Here is an 18,097-nt window from a genome sequence, read left to right as displayed (position 1 = left end):
GGAACTGGGATGAGCCAACTCAAGAGGACTCTCACCCAGGGCTGAACTCTAACATCACTTGTTCATTCATTCATTCATTCATTCATTTGGCTAAGAAATGAATACTGAGGGTCTACCTTGTGCCAGGCACTGTGCTGGTCTCCAGCGATGCCTGATGAGCCAGATCAATGTTGTTCCTGTCAAAGCTCACAGCCGTTCATTTTCCAAGAATCACACAAATACAGTAAACATTGCAAGTGCCATTGAGGGCTGATTCATGGTGCCGTGTATAGAGCTAACCGAGTTTGGGAGGTCAGAGAGGGCTTCCTTCAGAAGATGACAATTGGGCTGAAGAACGAGATGAAGAGACTTAACTGAGCGAAGGAGGGAGGGAAAGAGGTTATGGGCCAAGCCACCAAAGAGTAATAATTCCTGGAGAATGTGTGGCCAACCAAGGGACCCGCTGACTAATGAGGTGGGGGGTGACTGAGATGATCTGATGGGGAGGCCAGCATTCTCCTAAAGAAAGTGAACTCCTCAGACCCCGTCAGCACAGACCCCTGTCTGGAGTTAACCTTTTGGCAGAGAATCTGGGCATGCATTGAGTGGCTTTTCTATCAGCACCCTCTGGTCCAACACTCTCAGGGTGCAATCCCTACAGATGCCATCCATTCCATGAACCCCAGAGGCCAGGCCCTGGTGACTCCAAACCTAGGTTCTGGCTCCATTAACATGGCTCATGCCATCTCTCTCCCTCTGTCTTCCTCCCCTCTCTCTCATTCCACCTAATCCCCATCTTCCAGCCACACAAGAACACATCAGCAACCATTCTTTCTCTAACAAGAGAATCACAGATACTCTCGGGGAGGGCAGCCTTCGGCTTCACTTTAGTTCAACTGTTTCGGGAAGAAAAAGGAGGAAGAAATCTAAAACATTAATTGCACTATTAAGTGTGGGATAGAAACAATGGTAGTTAATTATAGATGCTTTTTTATGCTCCAATCATTCAAAGGGAATCCTCCAGACACCTTTTATTCTTTTCTGTTTCTCCCCCTGAGCTCGGGGTCCTCCTGTAGTGTGGGTGGTTTCCCTGATTCTCAAAAATGTATTTACCACCAATCATCCCCAGGTGGGGGTAATTAACAATTTGCCTACTCCAAGGATCCTCGTTGGACCAGGGATGCTGGCTCAGGAGGTGAGCCCAGGCCTTCCTGAGCCTCTGCCTGTCTGCCACCCCCATGCCCTCATCAACAGGAAGGAAGGAACCCAGGTTCTGAATTCTCCATTTAACTGGAAAGAGCCCAGCCTTGCTATTCAAACTCCCCAGGGCTTTGGTGGAAACAGCATCTTTAAAATTCATTTCCTCTTTCAATGGATATTTATTTAATGCCTGTTAGCTATCAGGCTCTGTGCAAGACTCTGAAGATGAAGCCTGATTTAGTCCTTCCTTCGTGGATTTATAAACCTGTAAATTCCTTCTAACTCAATACCTAGTGATTTATTAGTGATATATTCTCTCTCTCTCTCTCTCTCGCACGTGCGCGCGCGTGCGCGCGCACACACACACACACACACACACACACACACACACACACACACACACTAGAATTAAAGCTTCATGATAGCTACATGTCTATATTTTTCAGCTCATATAACTATGCCCGGCACATGAGTTAGCACCCAAGAAACATTTGATGGAATGAAAGATCATATATGGGGGCCATGCTTGGCAAACCAAGGTTCTCAAGACTGGAATTGGTCAACCAAGCAACAAACTAACAAAACTAACCAACTGTGTTAGCTCATGACTAGTTGCTCTGGAGGGTTTAATAAAGAGGTCAATATGTTGCTAGACTCGGGCTTCTAGTGTCCCTGAAACCATCAGAGATCAAGAGAGTAAGTTTTCTCCCACTACTTTTCAGGGATATTGGTTCTTGCCCAAAAGCCCCAGTCTAGCATCTTCCCTCCTTTCTACATTTCCCATTTTCCTCTCCATCCTCTTCTCCCCAGAGCCGTCAAGTTCTCAGCCAAGCTCATGGGGCAAGCAATGGCCAAGAGGGTCAAGGCGACCATCCTTTATGCCACAGAAACGGGCAAGTCACAGGCCTATGCTAAAACCTTGTGCGAGATCTTCAAACATGCCTTTGATGCCAAGGTGAGTAGGGGGTAGTGCCAGCTCCCTGGCCCTTCATGGTGAACACAGTTGGGAAGGGAAGGAGGGAGGTCAACAGAGAAGAACCTTTGAGAATGAATGAAAGCACATCTCGAGGTGCCCTTCGGCATGCACATGCATATTTGCATAAATTGCAGGGGACTTTGAGGCCCGTCTTCCCATGTCCTTCCAGGAGAGTTCAGGAATCACAAAATGAAACCCCATCTCAGAGCCAAATCTTAGAGGGTTTATGAGAAAACGTTCTGGGATGAGTTTGGAAAGCTCTGCATTAAACACAGTTCAATCTCAGAGCCTTCAATTAGCAAGTCCATACAGTTGACCCTTGTACAACATGGGGGTCGAGGTGCTGAAAATCTGCATATATCTTTCGACTCCCCCCAAACTTAACTACTAAAATAGTCTCTTGCTGACCAGAAGCCTTAATGATAACACGTTGATTAACACCTGTTTTGTATGTTGCATGTATTATATACTCTAATCTTACAGTGAAGGAACCTAGAGAAAATGTTATTAAGAAAACGAGAAGGAAGAGAAAATGCATTGACAGTACTGTACCGTATTTATTGGGAAAAACACATGTATAAGTGGACCCACGCAGTTCAAACCCATGTTGTTCAAGGTCTACTGTATTCTAATCCAAATGAAAAGGGGTTGGAATATAAGCATGTTAGTTCATGGCTCACTTATTTTCAAGGAGCCTCTCAAGGGACTGGGTTTCCCCGGAACCTACTTAGAGAAACGTTGCTCAAGACATGCTAGGATATAGGCCAATAATCTTCTTTACAACAGGAATCTCAGACTTATTTGGCCCAGGTCCCATGCTAGTGGAGGGAGGATTAGCAAGGAGTCTAAGCAGACCTGGTCAGAGCCAGCTGGGTCATTCCCAGCCTAAATGTGGTCAAGAAGATTCCAGGATCAGTTAGGCATAAGCCCAAGGATCTCAATCAAGATCTGTCTCTGTCAGCGGCCAACCCCTTCCACCATCGCTCCCAGGTTCTTTATGGTCCTTCAGGCCACTGTGACATAGAAAGGCCCCACACTGCCAAAAAAACTTCTAGTTCTACCCACTTGAGCCCATTGAAATAGTGACACCCAGAACTTTTGGTTCTTCTTCCATAGGAGATGGCTCAAGGTGACTCATCTTTTTCCTCTGTCTCTCTTCTTCTCCTTCCCCCATCACTTTTTGTTCTCTCTTACCTCTTCTCCTTGTCATGTTCTCCCTTCCTCTCCCCCCTTCCTTCATCCTCACCCTCCTAGGTGATGTCCATGGAAGAATATGACATTGTACATCTGGAACATGAAACTCTCGTCCTCGTGGTTACCAGCACTTTTGGCAATGGAGACCCCCCTGAGAATGGGGAGGTAAGATGACCTTCACCTGTTCTATCATGTTCTCCATCGGGGTGGGGGCAGGAGGAAGGGCAGCAGGTACACCTGCCAGTCAACATCAAATCCTCCCAGAGCCTTGAAAGCCCATGACTTCAATTTGGATCCAAGTTCCACAAAGATTGGACAATTCTGAGACCTCAGTCTCATGATGTCTACTGATGAGTCAATCCTCAGCGAAAATGCTCCCTCCTGAGTGAGCTGCCGTGCTTTGGAATGGATGCCCCAATCAGGACTTTGACATCCCCTGCTCCAGAGAAGAGAAGCAGGGATGGTATTTTTATAAAGAGAAAGCTACAGTGGGGATTTGTGTGCTGGGGGTAGCAGGTCCACACGTGGCGTCGTTTCATCAGCGTGTCCTTCCATGTGTACCCGCCCATGTGGAAGACACAGCTGCCCAGCCCAAACCCCTGATTGTCCCTAGCATCCTGGCCTCCAGAGGCTTCAGGCATGTGCCTGATGTGTCAGCCAAGACGCCGGACGCCCAACCCTGTTCCGGGTTTCTAAGTCCCGCTCCATGTTTCAGTCATCTCTTTTGACTTCCAGAAATTCGGCTGCGCTTTGATGGAAATGAGGCACCCCAACTCTGTGCACGAGGAAAGGAAGTAAGTGAATGACCCTCCAGGGTCGAGTCACATACTTGGGGGGATAACTGAAGATTGTCTTTTGGCATCTGGGGTTCACGTTTGAGTGCAGGCTGGTTTTTGTGACTTAAGGTCCCCTTGTGAGCAGTGTTAGCTGGTGGGTGTCTGGGGCTCACTAGGGGCTCATGTTCTGGTTCCTTGGGTGACTTTACTGCCCCATGCCTCAGTTTCTTTTTCCATCAAATAGGACTTGTTATACCTGCCTTTACTTCTTAACTTGTAAGAACCGAGGGAGAAAATAGATGTGGGTATCTTTTGAAAACTCAGAACCCCCAAGTGTAGACACTGGTTCTTATTATCTCTCCACTTTGGAAACATACATTTGAAATCAGCGAAAATGAGTTTCTTTCCCCAGAACTGTTCCATGGGATGCTCCTGGTGGAGTTCTAGCTAGTATAGAGGTTGAGTTCCGAAGATGAGATACCTCCTAAGGCAAACAAACAAAAAAACAAAAAGAAAACAACAACAACAAAAAACCGTAGCCAAAAGATGTTCGTGGTGAAATTGCGTCCCAATGCACGGTTGGGGTCTAAAGAGATTTCATAAGGTGGCCTGTAATCACGAGTACCCTTGCAAAGCTGTAAGTCCCGCATAAAGCAGAGAACATAAAGCATGTGCATGCCGAGCTCTCTTTCAAGGAGCCCAATATGGCGTCTCCTCCAGCACGGAGCAGAGCAAATGCCTTAGCTAACTGGTGTTTAGAGACCCTGGTCCACAGAAAACCTCTCCTGGTTTTCTCCTTAGCAAAGCACCTGTTTCCGAGCTCACATACGTTCCATTCCCAAGGGATAGCTGCGTCCCTCCTGCTTAGCCATCTTTGTCCTTGCTCTCCCTGCCCCTCTCCTTTCCAGGTGACCATCACAGGCTCCCCCTCACCCCTCCTTCAGGGAGAGAGAGGGCACCATCCATTCTCCCCTCTAGGTACCCGGAACCCTTGCGTTTCTTTCCCCGTAAAGGGCCTCCCCTCCCCCAAGGAGACCCAGGAGTCCGTGGTCTGGCTGCAGCCCCTGACAGCCAGCAGAGGTAGAGTGTGTGTGTGCTGTGTACATGGGCATGTGTGCCCTGTGTTCATGTATGCATGCGGTGGGGGGGGGGGTGCCCAATGCCCAAGCATCCAAGGCCACACCTTCATCTCAAGGAGCCCTGAGTCCTAACCCAGGCTGTGCCACTAACTCACCACGCAACCTTGAGCAAGGCATTTGACCTCTCTGGGCCTCAGTCTTTCTCATCTGCCAAATGGGGAGAAACCGTCTCTGCCCCAGCCATCTCTGGGAGTGGCTGAGAGGATCAAAGGATAAAAACAAAGAGGAAAGCGGTTGGAAAAACCTCAAACCTCATACAAATACATGTGCCGTTATTTTTAACCCACAAGCATTAACCATCCCTCCCACACTAACAACACAGCCACCCCCCTGATATGTTGCATGACTTATTTGCAGAAATGACTCAATGTGAGACTATTTTAGGGCAGAAAATACACTTACATATATTTAGAACTTTCCTGATGCTGGAACGAAAACTTTGAAGAACGTCCAGCTCAGAAGCCCTGCCTGCCAGTACACGCAGTGTCTTTTTTTGTCTTTTGCACTCGGATTTGTTTGCGGGGTGTCGTTTTGTTTTGGTTTGGGTGTTGGGCTTTTGTTGGGGGGGGTTGTTTTGTTTTCTGGTCTTGGGATTTTGTTTTGTTTTATGTTTTGTTTGTTTGTTGTTGTTTTTCTTTGCCTGAAAACAACACTTCCCACTTTTGGAGGAGAACAGGGAGACTGGATCTTTCTTTGAAGTCTCAAGGCTCCCGAGCCTCTCATGCTGAGGTCTGCGTCCCAGTGACATCTTCCTTCCCCTTCAATCCCCTTCAGAAGAGTTTAATAAAAAATTCAATCTCTTTTCATGCCATGTCTCAGTGCTAGAATGTTTTCCACATTTCCTTGAAATGGGAAATGTGACAGCTCCTTGAAACGTCCAAGGTCCATAACTTGATGGAGAGAGAGCATTGAACGGGAGTTGTCTGGCACAATCCAGGAAAACTTTCTAGGGTGGTGTAACTGTTCCACAACTGTACTATCCAATATGGCAGCCACTAGCCACATGTGGCTCCTGATTAACACATGACTAGTACAAGCGAGGAACAGAATACTTAACTGTGTTTCTTTTGAATCCATTAAACTTTATGTTTCAGTAAATACCCAGAGCTACCATAGCGGGCAGCACAAGTTAGTTCTTAGCTGACTGACTAAGACTGACTTAGCTCCTGGCTACTCAGACTGAGGTCTGGGGACTGGCAACATTGGCATCTCTTGGGTACTTCTTAGAAATGCAGAACCTCACACCCTGCCCAGATACACTGAATCAGAATCTGCCCTTTAGCAGCATCCCAGAAGGATTTGTGTGCTCATCACAATTTGGCAAGCCAAGAAGTGTGGTCTAATGGTTAGGGGATGGTCTGTTCTATTTGTGACTTTTTTTCCCATTAAATCATTTTGACCATCTTGCTCTCAAGATTCCTGAGTCGAGTGGGGTCAGAAACCTTTTAAATACAAGTAGTGTCATGTCCAGATGACTAGCTACCATCATGGTGGATGAAGGTAAGTTGATCCATTCTGGAAGAGTCCATAGAAGCCTTATGGCCTCAAAAAAAAAAGAAGAAGAAGACTTATGGTCTCAACATGTGAGAGAAAGTCCTAGAAACAGGACTGGTCATTTGAAGATCCTTTGGGGTGTCGACCTCAACAAGGGGTTCCAAGTCAGGACTCACAGGCTCTCTTCTGTTTTGGCAGGAGCTACAAGGTCCGATTCAATAGTGTTTCCTCATATTCTGACTCCCATAAATCATCAGGTGATGGGCCAGACCTCAGAGACAACTTCGAGAGTGCTGGACCCCTGGCAAACGTGAGGTGAGCAAGGATTGAGGGCATCAGGGAAGACATCTTGGTGGGCTGGATTCAGTTGCAAAGTGAGCTCTTTGTTAGGGGGTCTCCCTTCTATTTCCAGCCTTCTTCTGAATAACCAGCTGTATTCTCATTGTCTGGTGACTCCTCCCAACTGTTTAAGCACACTAGCTGGGCTCTCCTGTCACCTCTTCCTAAACATACTCTCAGAGCTCCATCGCCCAAATCTCAGCCCATCATCCTGTGTGCTGAAGGTTGTTAGTCCCTAGAAATTATTCAATGAGCTACGCTTCCCGGTGATATGTTTTACACCTGATAGAAGCTTCTGGAGGCATCCCTGCCATGTGCCAGTGGCTCTCAACCCTGCACACACATCAAAATCATCTGGAGATGTTTGCAATATACAAGTAACCAAGCCCCATTTCCAGAGATTCTGATGTAGTTCATCTAGAATTGGACCCAAGTATTGCCTTTTACTTTCTTAGTTTCCCAAGTGACTCTAATGTGCGGTCAGATGCAAAAAACGTGGACTCAACCCCATGTTTACCAAAGTACAGGGGTCACATACCAAGAGGTCATTTTAGGCAGGACACAGACAGATATTTTGTATTTCAACAGTTGTGAATTCAGTTCAACGAGAAAGAAGGAAAACTGGATGTCACATCCTTGGTTTTGCCGATGTTAGTTAACACAAGGCGAATGTAAGCCGAACATCTGGGCCTGGCTGCAAATCTTCCTGAACTTTGCTAACCGAAGCTTCTCATACCTGCTCACGGCAATGCTTGGTAGATGAATTCACATCACAGGAGTCCTAGATATTGAAGTTTTATGTCCAGCGGTGCCCTTTTTTTTTTAATTTTCAGTGTTCCAAGATTCATTGTTTATGCACCACACCCAGTGCTCCATGCAATTCGTGCCCTCCATAATACCCACCACCAGGCTCTCTCAACCCCCCCACCCCCCTCCAAAACCCTCAATTTGTTTCTCGGAGTCCACAGTCTCTCATGGTTCGTCTCCCCCTCCGATTTCCCCCAATTCACTTTTCTTTTCCTTCTCCTAATGTCCTCCGTGTTATTCCTTATGCTCCACAAGTAAGTGAAACCGTGTGATAATTGACTCTCTCTGCTTGACTTATTTCACTCAGCATAATCTCCTCCAGTCCCGTCCATGTTGATACAAAAGTTGGGTATTCATCCTTTCTGATGGCTGCATAATACTCCATTGTATATATGGACCACATCTTCTTTATCCATTCATCTGTTGAAGGGCATCTTGGCTCTTTCCACAGTTTGACAATTGTGACCATTGCTGCTATAAACATTGGGGTACATATGGCCCTTCTTTTCAGTACATCTGTATCTTTGGAGTAAATACCCAGTAGTGCAATTGCAGGATCATAGGATAGCTCTATTTTTAATTTCTTAAGGAATCTCTACATTGTTTTCCAGAGTGACTGCACCAACTTGCATCCCCACCAACAGTGTAAGAGTGTTCCCCTTCCTCCACATCCTCTCCAACACTTGTTTACTGTCTTCTTAATTCTGGCCATTCTAACTGGTGTAAGGTGGTATCTCAATGTGGTTTTGATTTGAATCTCCCTGATGGCTAATGATGAACATTTTTTCATGTGTCTGTTAGCCATTTGTATGTCTTCTTTGGAGAACAGTCTGTTCATGTCTTCTGCCCATTTTTTGACATGATTATCTATTTTGTGTGTGTTGAGTTTGAGGAGTTCTTTATAGATCGTGGATATCAGCCCTTTGTCTGTAGCAGTGCCCTTTTTCATAGATTTTATTTTTTTTAGAGCAGTTTTTCCCAGCAAAACTGAGAGGAATATACAGCAATTTCCCTTGTGCTCCCTTCCCAGCCGCTAACAAAAACAGCCTCCCCCACCACTACCATCTCCATCCAGAGTAGTACATTGGTACAATGGGTGAAACTACACCAACACATCATGAGTACACAAAATGCATAATTTATACAAGGGTTCACCCTTGGTGTTATTCGTTCCACAGGGTTTGACATCAGTGCATTGTTTTAGTTTTGACGTTGAACATCGGTTTTGTACTTTGACGGCCAGACCCACTTTTCCCATATTAAATCTATCACAGCTCAGGGCAGGCATTGGCAGACTGCAGCCCGCAGGTGCCTTCAGCCTGGCCATTGTGGACTCTTCCACAACCCGTGAGCTGGGAATGGTTTTTCGAGTGGAACATTTGCAACTCACTCGATGATAGGAAACATTACCGTTGAATCCCAATGAAGCAAAACGCTATCCCTCCCCCTCAAAAATGAGGGGGAGGGATACTGATGAGGATAGATCCTCATAAGTAGACATAGTACTAAAACACGATCCTCAGTAAATGTAACAAAAATGTTTTTTAATTTTTATTGTCAATAAAAATGTGCAGGAATTTGTTTTCTGTCTGTTACATAAGTATCTACATGATAGCTTCGATTTTGCTTCTTGGCCTAGAAACCTAAAAATATTTACTCTCTGGCCCCATGTATAAGCAGTTTGCTAGTTCCTGGTTTGGAGGCTTACAATAGGAAGTTTGAAATCATGAGGTGAAGATCGTGGTGGAAACGTGAGCCTAGGAAGTAACTGGGCTGCAGGTCCTCAGGTGTACCAGGAAATATACTAATGAATGAATCACCTGAGCCATCTGTTAGTGAACACAGGTGGGTTTGATAAGCTAGTGAGTACAAATTAAAAGCAAGTTAAACAGCAGTAATAAGGAAACAATAGTATCACTGGAAGTCGGTATGGCAGATGCCATGAACATGAATATTGCATGTTTGAGGAACAAGTGCCGTAACCACAAGTCATGACTGATGCTAGGAATTTCCGATCCCCACTGGGCTGAAGCTAAGGGGCATGGCTTGGGGCAAAAGTGCTCCTTCCCAGATGTTAACCTCTGCTAACCCTCACTTGATCTGTGAGATGCCTGGACCCATCTCAAGTGCATTCTCCAAAGACAGAGAGAATGGGAGTCCCTTCCCAGCTTCCCCTCCTCCTTCCCCGCATCCCCCATCTCAATCTTTAGCCAAATTGACCCCTTCATCCTAAACAAAGAGATTCAGACCCAGAGCCAGAGCCACCGTGAAATAACTTACAGAGCCCCACATCTGGGCTTGTCCGAGATGATAGTCTGCAGCAGAAAACTCCAACCCGGGAAAAAAGTGGGGTGCAGTGTTCCTGTCCCACTTACCAACCTGTCGCTCCGGTCCCAGTGAGGTCCAGACCCTGTAAGTGTGACATAAAGTGTCTCTAGGACAGCGAACTAGCAAGAGTGGCTGTCTGAGACACAGCCCTTCCCTTCTCATACTCAAGTCAAGGCAGCCCACCTTAACAGAGAGGAAAATCTCATTAACTGGACCCCCACTGATTCAAACACCCACATTCTTGGTGGTATCTAGGCAAAGAGGGTTTGCAACACAAATGAATTTTTTTTTTAAGATTTTTATTTATTTATTTGACAGAGATCACCAGTAGGCAGAGAGGCAGGCAGAGAGAGAGAGGAGGAAGCAGGCTCCCCACCAAGCAGGATCCCGATGCGGAGCTCGATCCCAGGACCCTAGAATCACGACCTGAGCCGAAGGCAGGGGCTTTAACCCACTGAGCCACCCAGGCGCCCCAACAACACAAATGAATTTCATAGACATCCCAAGAGGTGGAGCTGGCATATTGATAAACCTTTCATCCCCTTTTAGAAGAACCTGTTTATCCACCAACATTTGACGTGGGTTTTTTTTTTTTAAGTTTTTGTTTTTAATTCCAGTTTGTTAACATAGAACATTTGATGTGTTAATGACAAGTCCTTCTGATCTCCTCATTAATACAGGACCCTGAGGACTGCTGTATTATGACTTTCATTACCTTTGTACTTAAAACTCATCTGGTTGTGTCCATGATAGAATTCAAGCCTTCCCAAAAAAGTAGACTAATTTCTCTGGCTTAGAAAGGGACGCACGAGAAGTAAACCTATGGTTCTGGGTCATCAATATCCCTAACTCATCCTCCTTAGGACCACTGGGAATTTTCTCCTGGGGATGGTCGCAGCTAACAGAGAACTAGAAGGAGATAAGAAGAGGCCCCAGGGGCTCCCAGATTTTAAAATGGCCTTTCCGGGGCACCTGGGTGGCTCAGTGGGTTAAAGCCTCTACCTTCGGCTCAGGTCATCGTCCCGGGGTCCTGGGATCAAGCCCCACATCGGGCTCTCTACTCGGCAGGGAGCCTGTTTCCCTTCCTCTCTCTCTGCCTGCCTCTCTGCCTACTTGTGATCTCTGTCTGTCAAAGAAATAAATAAAATCTTTTTAAAAAAAAAAGAAAGAAAGAAAGAAAAAGAAAGAAAACTTTCTTCAGCTACTCCAGCCTAGAGAGTTCTCTTTCTCCTTAAAATAAATAAATAAATAAATAAATAAATAAATAAAAATAAAATGGCCTCCCCAGGTGGGCTTAGGGACATCTGATCACCATGGGCTTAAACACAGTCCTTCTAGAGATAACCAAATGTCTTAGTCTGCTCAGGCTGCCATAACCAGAATACCAGACTGTATGGCTTCAACAACAGATACTTATTTTCTCACAGTTCTAGAGGCTGGAAGTCCAAGATCAAGGTGCCAGTAGGATTGGTTTCTGGCGAGGCCTCTTTTCCTGGCTTGCAGATGGCCACCATCTTGCTGTGCCCTCACATGGCCTCTCTTTTCTCCACCGTCAGAGTGAGAGAGTGCTATCAGTATCTCTTCTGCTTCTTCTAAGCACACTGGTCCTATTGGACTAGGGCCCAACCTTATGACACCATTTAACCTCAGTTACCACCTTAAAGGTGCCATCTCCAAATACAACCACAATTGGGGGTTAGGATTTCAACATATGAATTTGGGGAGGGGGACACAGTGTCCATGATACCAGATACCCTCTCACGCCCCACAGTCCCCTAACACGGACCTTTTGTTGTCTCCTTGGCAGGTTCTCTGTGTTTGGCCTTGGCTCCCGGGCTTACCCTCACTTCTGCGCCTTTGGACATGCCGTGGACACCCTCTTGGAGGAGCTGGGAGGAGAGAGAATCCTGAAGATGAGGGAAGGGGATGAGCTCTGTGGGCAAGAAGAGGCTTTTAGGACCTGGGCCAAGAAGGTCTTCAAGGTAACCACCGGCCCAGATCTAGGAGATCTAAGGGGAGAATTCACGACCCACCCTCAAGACCTCCAAAAACAGAGTACCGACACCATCAAAAATAGAAGAAACTTGAGAGAACCCCCAGCATTTCCCTCATGTATCCAGCCAGGATACTGCTGTCAACAACTCAGATGGGTTTAGATGGTCTTAAAACACACATTCTGCACCCAGAATCTAACCCCCTGCATTATGGTTAGAGACTTAATCTATAAAAAGAAAATTATAGTCTTGGGATTTCAGAGCTGGGAGGAATCCATCCCTCCCTTGCATTTGGTAGACAGGTAGGCCAAAAACATAAAGTTGGGTAGCCACACCGGGGGCCATGCCTCATCCTGGAGCTCAGGTCTCCGATTTGTCTACTTGGACAAGCTTCTCCCTCTTGTGCTAGATCTTTGCTGACCAATATGGGAGCCACTAGCCCTGTGTGCTATTATTTTTTTTTTAAGATTTTATTTATTTGACAGAGAGTAGGCAGAGAGGCAGGCAGAGAGAGAGGAGGAAGCAGGCTCCCCACCGAGCAGAGAGCCCAATGCGGGGCTCAATCCCAGAACACTGGGATCACGACCCGAGCCAAAGGCAGAGGCTTTAACCCACTGAGCCACCCAGGCGCCCCAACCCGTGTGCAATTTAAATGTCAGTATTCATGAATTCACATTCAACAGGATGAATGAACAAGTGAACATGGTATGTCTAGATAATGGAATATGATTCAGCCATGAAAAGAATGAAACATTGACACCTGCTACACCACAGATGAGCCTTGCAAACCTGCAGAGTGAAAGAGGATAGGCACAAAAGTTCTATGCTCCCATTTATAGGAAATGTCCAGGACAGGCAAATGCATACAGAGATTAGATTTCTGGTTGCCTAGGCTCTGGAGGAATGGAAAATGGAATGATTACTGATGGGTAAAGGGCTTCTCCTGGGAGGACGAGAATGTTCCGGAACTGGATAGCAGTGGTGGTTGCACTCTCCCTCTCTCCACACACTAAAAACCATGGAATTGTACATTTTAGTACATTTTAAAATGATGAATTTTATATTGCATGAAAAATGTCTGTGTATATATACATAGAAATAATTAAATGTTTAATTATAATATAAAATACTGTATATTATGACAGAAATATTATATATCGCATATTTGCATGAATATATTTATCTTACATAAAATAATTACTTATTTATACAGTATACTTATTTATACTTATATTTTATACACAATAATGGATGTATAAAATTTTAATCATTTTTAATTAGTTTTTAATTCTACTTAGTATCTATAGTAAATAGATTCTACTTAAAGAGCCCATTCCTTGGCTGCATATTTTACATACTCAGTAGTCCAAGAAGCTAGTGGTCATCCCAGGAGACAGCACAGAACATTCCTATCATGATAGAACATCCTATTGGATGGCGCAATTCTAGACATATGAGGTCACAGGAGAATAATGAACAATGGCCTTCTAGCTGCATGGGGGACATGATTCGATTGGCTATCCTGGAAAAAACAAAGAGCCATGAATGCCGACCCCCCACCTCCACCTGCTCCTTCCTCCACGCCAGAATGCGTGGAGCCACATTCTCAAGCCTCCACAGGAGAAAGGACACCAGGCAACCTCCTGTCACTCCTTTGGCACTTCCCACCCTGCATGCAGAAGCAGATAGGGAGAAAAAGGGGAAACTGAGGCCCTGAGCTATCTGGATATCTGTGGGGGGAGGCTGTGTCCATCAGTCTGTTTCTGCATTTCTCCCTAGACAAGGAAAATGGCGATAACTTCTTCTGTTACCTTGAGGTCACTATGGTTCTTGACTTCGATCAGCCCACTTTGAGCACCCCAGAGGCAGGGCCTGTTACTAAGGCATTGTACCCTTTAGCTATCACCGCCCCCAACCCCATCCATCCTCCCACCAAACTCCTGGTCCTGGCAACCACTAACTGACTTTCTATCTCCGTAGCTTTGCCTCTCCTGGACGTTTCCTGTGAATGAAATCCTATAGTATGTGGTCTTTTCAAACTGGCTCATTTCGCACATTTTTAAGGTTCATCCACATTGTATTTATCAGTACTTCATTGATTTTTACGGCCACACAATCCTCTATTATATGTATATATCGTATTTTGTTTGTCCATTCATCAGTTGATGGATGTTTAGATTATCTGAAAATCGACACAAGGCCAAAAAGTGGTTAAAGCTACCCTTAAAAACCTCTTGAACTGGGTCAACTGGGTGGGTCCGTCAGTAAGCATCTGACTCTCGGTGGTGTCTCAGGTCATGATCTCAGGGTCATGGGACAGACCCCCACATCAGGCTCTGCACTCAGCATGGAGTCTGCTTGAGATTCTCTCTCTCCTCCTCCCTCTGCCTCTCCCCGCCCTGCTCACGTGCTCTGTCTCCCTAAAACAAAACAAAACAAAACAAAACAAAACAAAAACACTCTTGAATTATCCATGGCTTTTTTCCCAAAAACCTAAATTCCAAATGGTAATTCTTAGGATTACTAAAGTCAGAGAACTTATGAACTTGGCAAAAAAAAAAAAAAAAAAAAAAGAATAGAAATAGAAAAAAAGCAAAATTCATAGGGAGATGTTCAAACATTCAATATGTTCTGCTTTTAATGTGTTTAAATCTTTAGAATACGATAGCTAGGATGTTCTAAGGTGTCTATTTTCTTTTTTTTTTTTTAAAGAAAACTTATTTTTTAAAGATTTTTAGTTATTTGAAAGAGAGAGCACATGTGAGAGAGAGCACAAGTAGGGGAGAGGGCCAGAAGGAGAGAGAAAAGCAGACTCCTTCCTGAGCGAGGAGCCAGACACAAGGCTCAGTCCCAGGACCCTGGGATCATGACCTGAGCTGGAGTCAGATGCTTAACTGACTGAGTCACCCAGGTGCCCCAATTTTATTACTTGTTTGAGAGAGAGAGAACACAAGTGGAGGGTGGGGGCAGGGAGAGGGAGAAGCAGGCTCCCTGCTGAGTGCAGAGCCTGATGCTGGACTTGATCCCAGGACCCTAAGATCATGACCTGAGCCAAAGACAGATGCTTAATTGACCAAGTCACCCAAGTGCCCCTAAGGTGTTTATTTTCTTGCTTAATGTTAGGCCTCTGCAAATATTGGTTTTAGGAATAAATGACATAAAAGTTACATATTAAGTAGAGGGTAAATCTTTTTTTTTTAAAGATTTTTATTTATTTATTTGACAGACAGAGATCACAAGTAGGCAGAGAGGCAGGCAGAGAGGGGTGGGGAGAAGTAGGCTTCCTACTGAGCAGAGAGCCCTGATGCGGGGCTCAGTCCCAGGACCCTGAGATCATGACCTGAGCCAAAGGCAGAGTCCCAACCCACGGAGCCACCCAGGCACCCCTAGAGGTTAAATCTTAAAGTCATTAATTAGTAAAGCTGATATATCCAGCATATCAACAGCATTCAAAAAATATAGGATGGATTAGTGGATAGACTGATGGCTGGCCAGTACGTGGTGGGATGGATAGATGGGTGGATGGGTGGGTGAGTGGATAGAAAGAAGGAAGGAAGGAAGGAAGGAAGGAAGGAAGGAAGGAAAGGTATAGATGGAAGAATGGAAGGATGGATGGACAGATGGACAGATGGAAGGAAGGAGGGAAGGAAAGACGGATGAATGGTTGGATGGATAGAAGGGAATAAGAAAGGGAAAAGGGGGGAAGGAAGGGAGAGGAGAAGGGAAGGAGGGCAGGTAGGGGGAGGAATGGAGGGATAGAGGGATGAATGGATGGACGGGTAGATGGATGGATGGATGGATGGATGGATGGTTGGTTATATGAATGGATAGTTGGATGGATGGATAGATGGATGGATACATGCCATGCCTGGGAGGTCACTGAGAGCCCTGCATGTGCCACAGGCAGCCTGTGATGTGTTTTGTGTGGGAGACGATGTCAACATCGAGAAGGCCAACAACTCCCTCATCAGCAACGACCGCAGCTGGAAGAGGAACAAGTTCCGCCTCACCTACGTGGCCGAAGCTCCAGAACTTACACAAGGTACCTCTCCACGACCTCTGGGGGGCATGCAGGGCCCCCCATGCATGTGGGTTGGTGGAGAAAGGAGCCCTCACCCCCCGAAAGGTGCCACAAGAAGCTGGGTGTCATGGCTTCCATCTCTCTTCAGGGCAGTCCTCTGAAAATAAATACATGGCCAGTGCCCCACACCCAGCCGACCTGCGCCTGGATGTTTCTCCCTCCAGCAGTGCGGCACCATTACCCTGAAACTTCTTCTCAGCTCCGCTCAACTAGATTTGCCTTCCCTTCTCCATTATCCGCAGCCCTCCCCCCAACCCACCTAACTTCTTCTCTTTCATCTCTTCGCCTCACTCCAGAGGGGACAATGCAAGGGTGAAGAGAGGGTCAGGAGAAGCAGGAAGCTTTGTACTGGCCATGCTTTAACCCCATCTCAGGGAGACTGTCATTGTTCCCACCGCAGGTCTATCCAGTGTCCACAAAAAGCGGGTCTCGGCTGCTCGACTCCTCAGCCGTCAGAACCTTCAGAGCCCTAAATCCAGGTAGGAACACCTTGCTTGGCTCGGGGTTCCCCATCTGTGCTCCACATGCCCCCCCACCCTTGGGGAGGAGCCCTGGTTGACTCGGAGGCCTGGCTTCCCATGACCGTCCCAAGTGCCACTGAGATGCCCCTGCCGCTTTGTAGCATCAAGGTTTTCCCACCTTCCCTTTGCCAAGCCCCCTAGAGGGACCACGAGAGGACAGATCATCGTGGAAAGCAGAAAGAGAAAGGTTGTATGAGGAATTTTTAATCTAGACCACACCCTTGTCAAACTGCTAATGTTCATTGTACCAGAGCATCCTAGCCAGAGAATATTTCCTCCTTGTGGGTAGTTCTTCTCTAGAGTCCCGAAAACTGGCTACCCAGATACTGCTTAAATTCCTTTGGGATGACGGGAGGTTCATTACCTCACCAGACAGCCCACTCTGTGTTTCAGAGTCCTAACTGTTAGACATGATCTTGCTGTTGCTGTAACCAAAGGGCCTCTTCCTAGCTCTCTGCATTGATCTCAGTTATCCTCAGGTGACACCCAAAACAAACTCCGTTCTTCCAAATGAGAGACCTGCTGATAGCCAAGGACAAGGACCAGTCTCTCCTGGATTTTGATTTCTTCAAATTGTGCTTCCTAAGACCAGGTTTCCCAAGCCTTTCGCCTTAGTAAAAGGACGCGCTCTTGTCCTGCTGCCAGTGTCCTTCTCAGACCCGGTCACAGCGTACAGAGAACCTGTCACAGCTACCACGTGCACTGGGGCCATTAAAGCCCCCAGACCTGAGCAGGACACACTGATGCCGCCCGAGATCGTGGGTTTTGTCCTGGTGGCCATGCCGCTCTCCCATTTAGCTTACACCCTTGCTGCTGTGGTCAAAGTGAGTGAGCCAAGTCTCTCCATCTCTTGACTTCTGTAAATAAGATTTTTGGCCTTAATGAAGTCCTCTGCATTGATCCCTAGAGAATGGCATCTTTTTTCACATCCTGGTTATAGCCCATGTTGAGCTTTTGAAATCTTGATTCTTTAGTACGGAGAATGGGCTCGCAAGCTGGACAGGCCTGGGTTCTGACCCCTGTTCTGTCGCACACCAGCTGTGTGACCGCGGGCCTGTCACACAGGTCCTCCGAGCCCCGTCTCCTTATGCAGAACAAGAAGGGTAGCTCTACACATTGCTGACATTTCTCTAGTGTTTTCTGTGTGCCGAGCCCTGTTTTGTATCTCTCTCTGAGGAATCTCCCAGAACTCTTAACCAGCCCAGGACGTTGAGACTATTATCATCGAAGTTTTGGTTTTGGTCCCCCCCCACCCCGCCCCGCTAAAGA

At 46.3% G+C, this 18,097-nt stretch overlaps 1 protein-coding gene across 1 annotated transcript in view; it reads left to right on the top strand.

The window, feature by feature from the left end:
- Positions 1-18,097, top strand: part of LOC111156411 (nitric oxide synthase 1) — an 84,036-nt gene that overhangs the window by 48,049 nt on the left and 17,890 nt on the right. The window contains exons 13-19 of the mRNA XM_022517288.1: positions 1,990-2,134; positions 3,410-3,514; positions 4,085-4,143; positions 6,957-7,073; positions 12,040-12,214; positions 16,130-16,268; positions 16,708-16,786. Of these exons, the coding sequence (XP_022372996.1) occupies positions 1,990-2,134; positions 3,410-3,514; positions 4,085-4,143; positions 6,957-7,073; positions 12,040-12,214; positions 16,130-16,268; positions 16,708-16,786 (819 nt within the window). The remainder of the gene's footprint in view (positions 1-1,989; positions 2,135-3,409; positions 3,515-4,084; positions 4,144-6,956; positions 7,074-12,039; positions 12,215-16,129; positions 16,269-16,707; positions 16,787-18,097) is intronic.

Source organism: Enhydra lutris, unplaced genomic scaffold (genome assembly GCF_002288905.1).
Source record: "Enhydra lutris kenyoni isolate GAN:26980312 unplaced genomic scaffold, ASM228890v2 scaffoldscaffold46, whole genome shotgun sequence".
Classification (NCBI taxonomy): Eukaryota; Metazoa; Chordata; class Mammalia; order Carnivora; family Mustelidae; genus Enhydra; species Enhydra lutris.
Note: the sequence above shows the minus strand (reverse complement) of the source record. Positions and strands in the feature narration are given on the sequence as shown.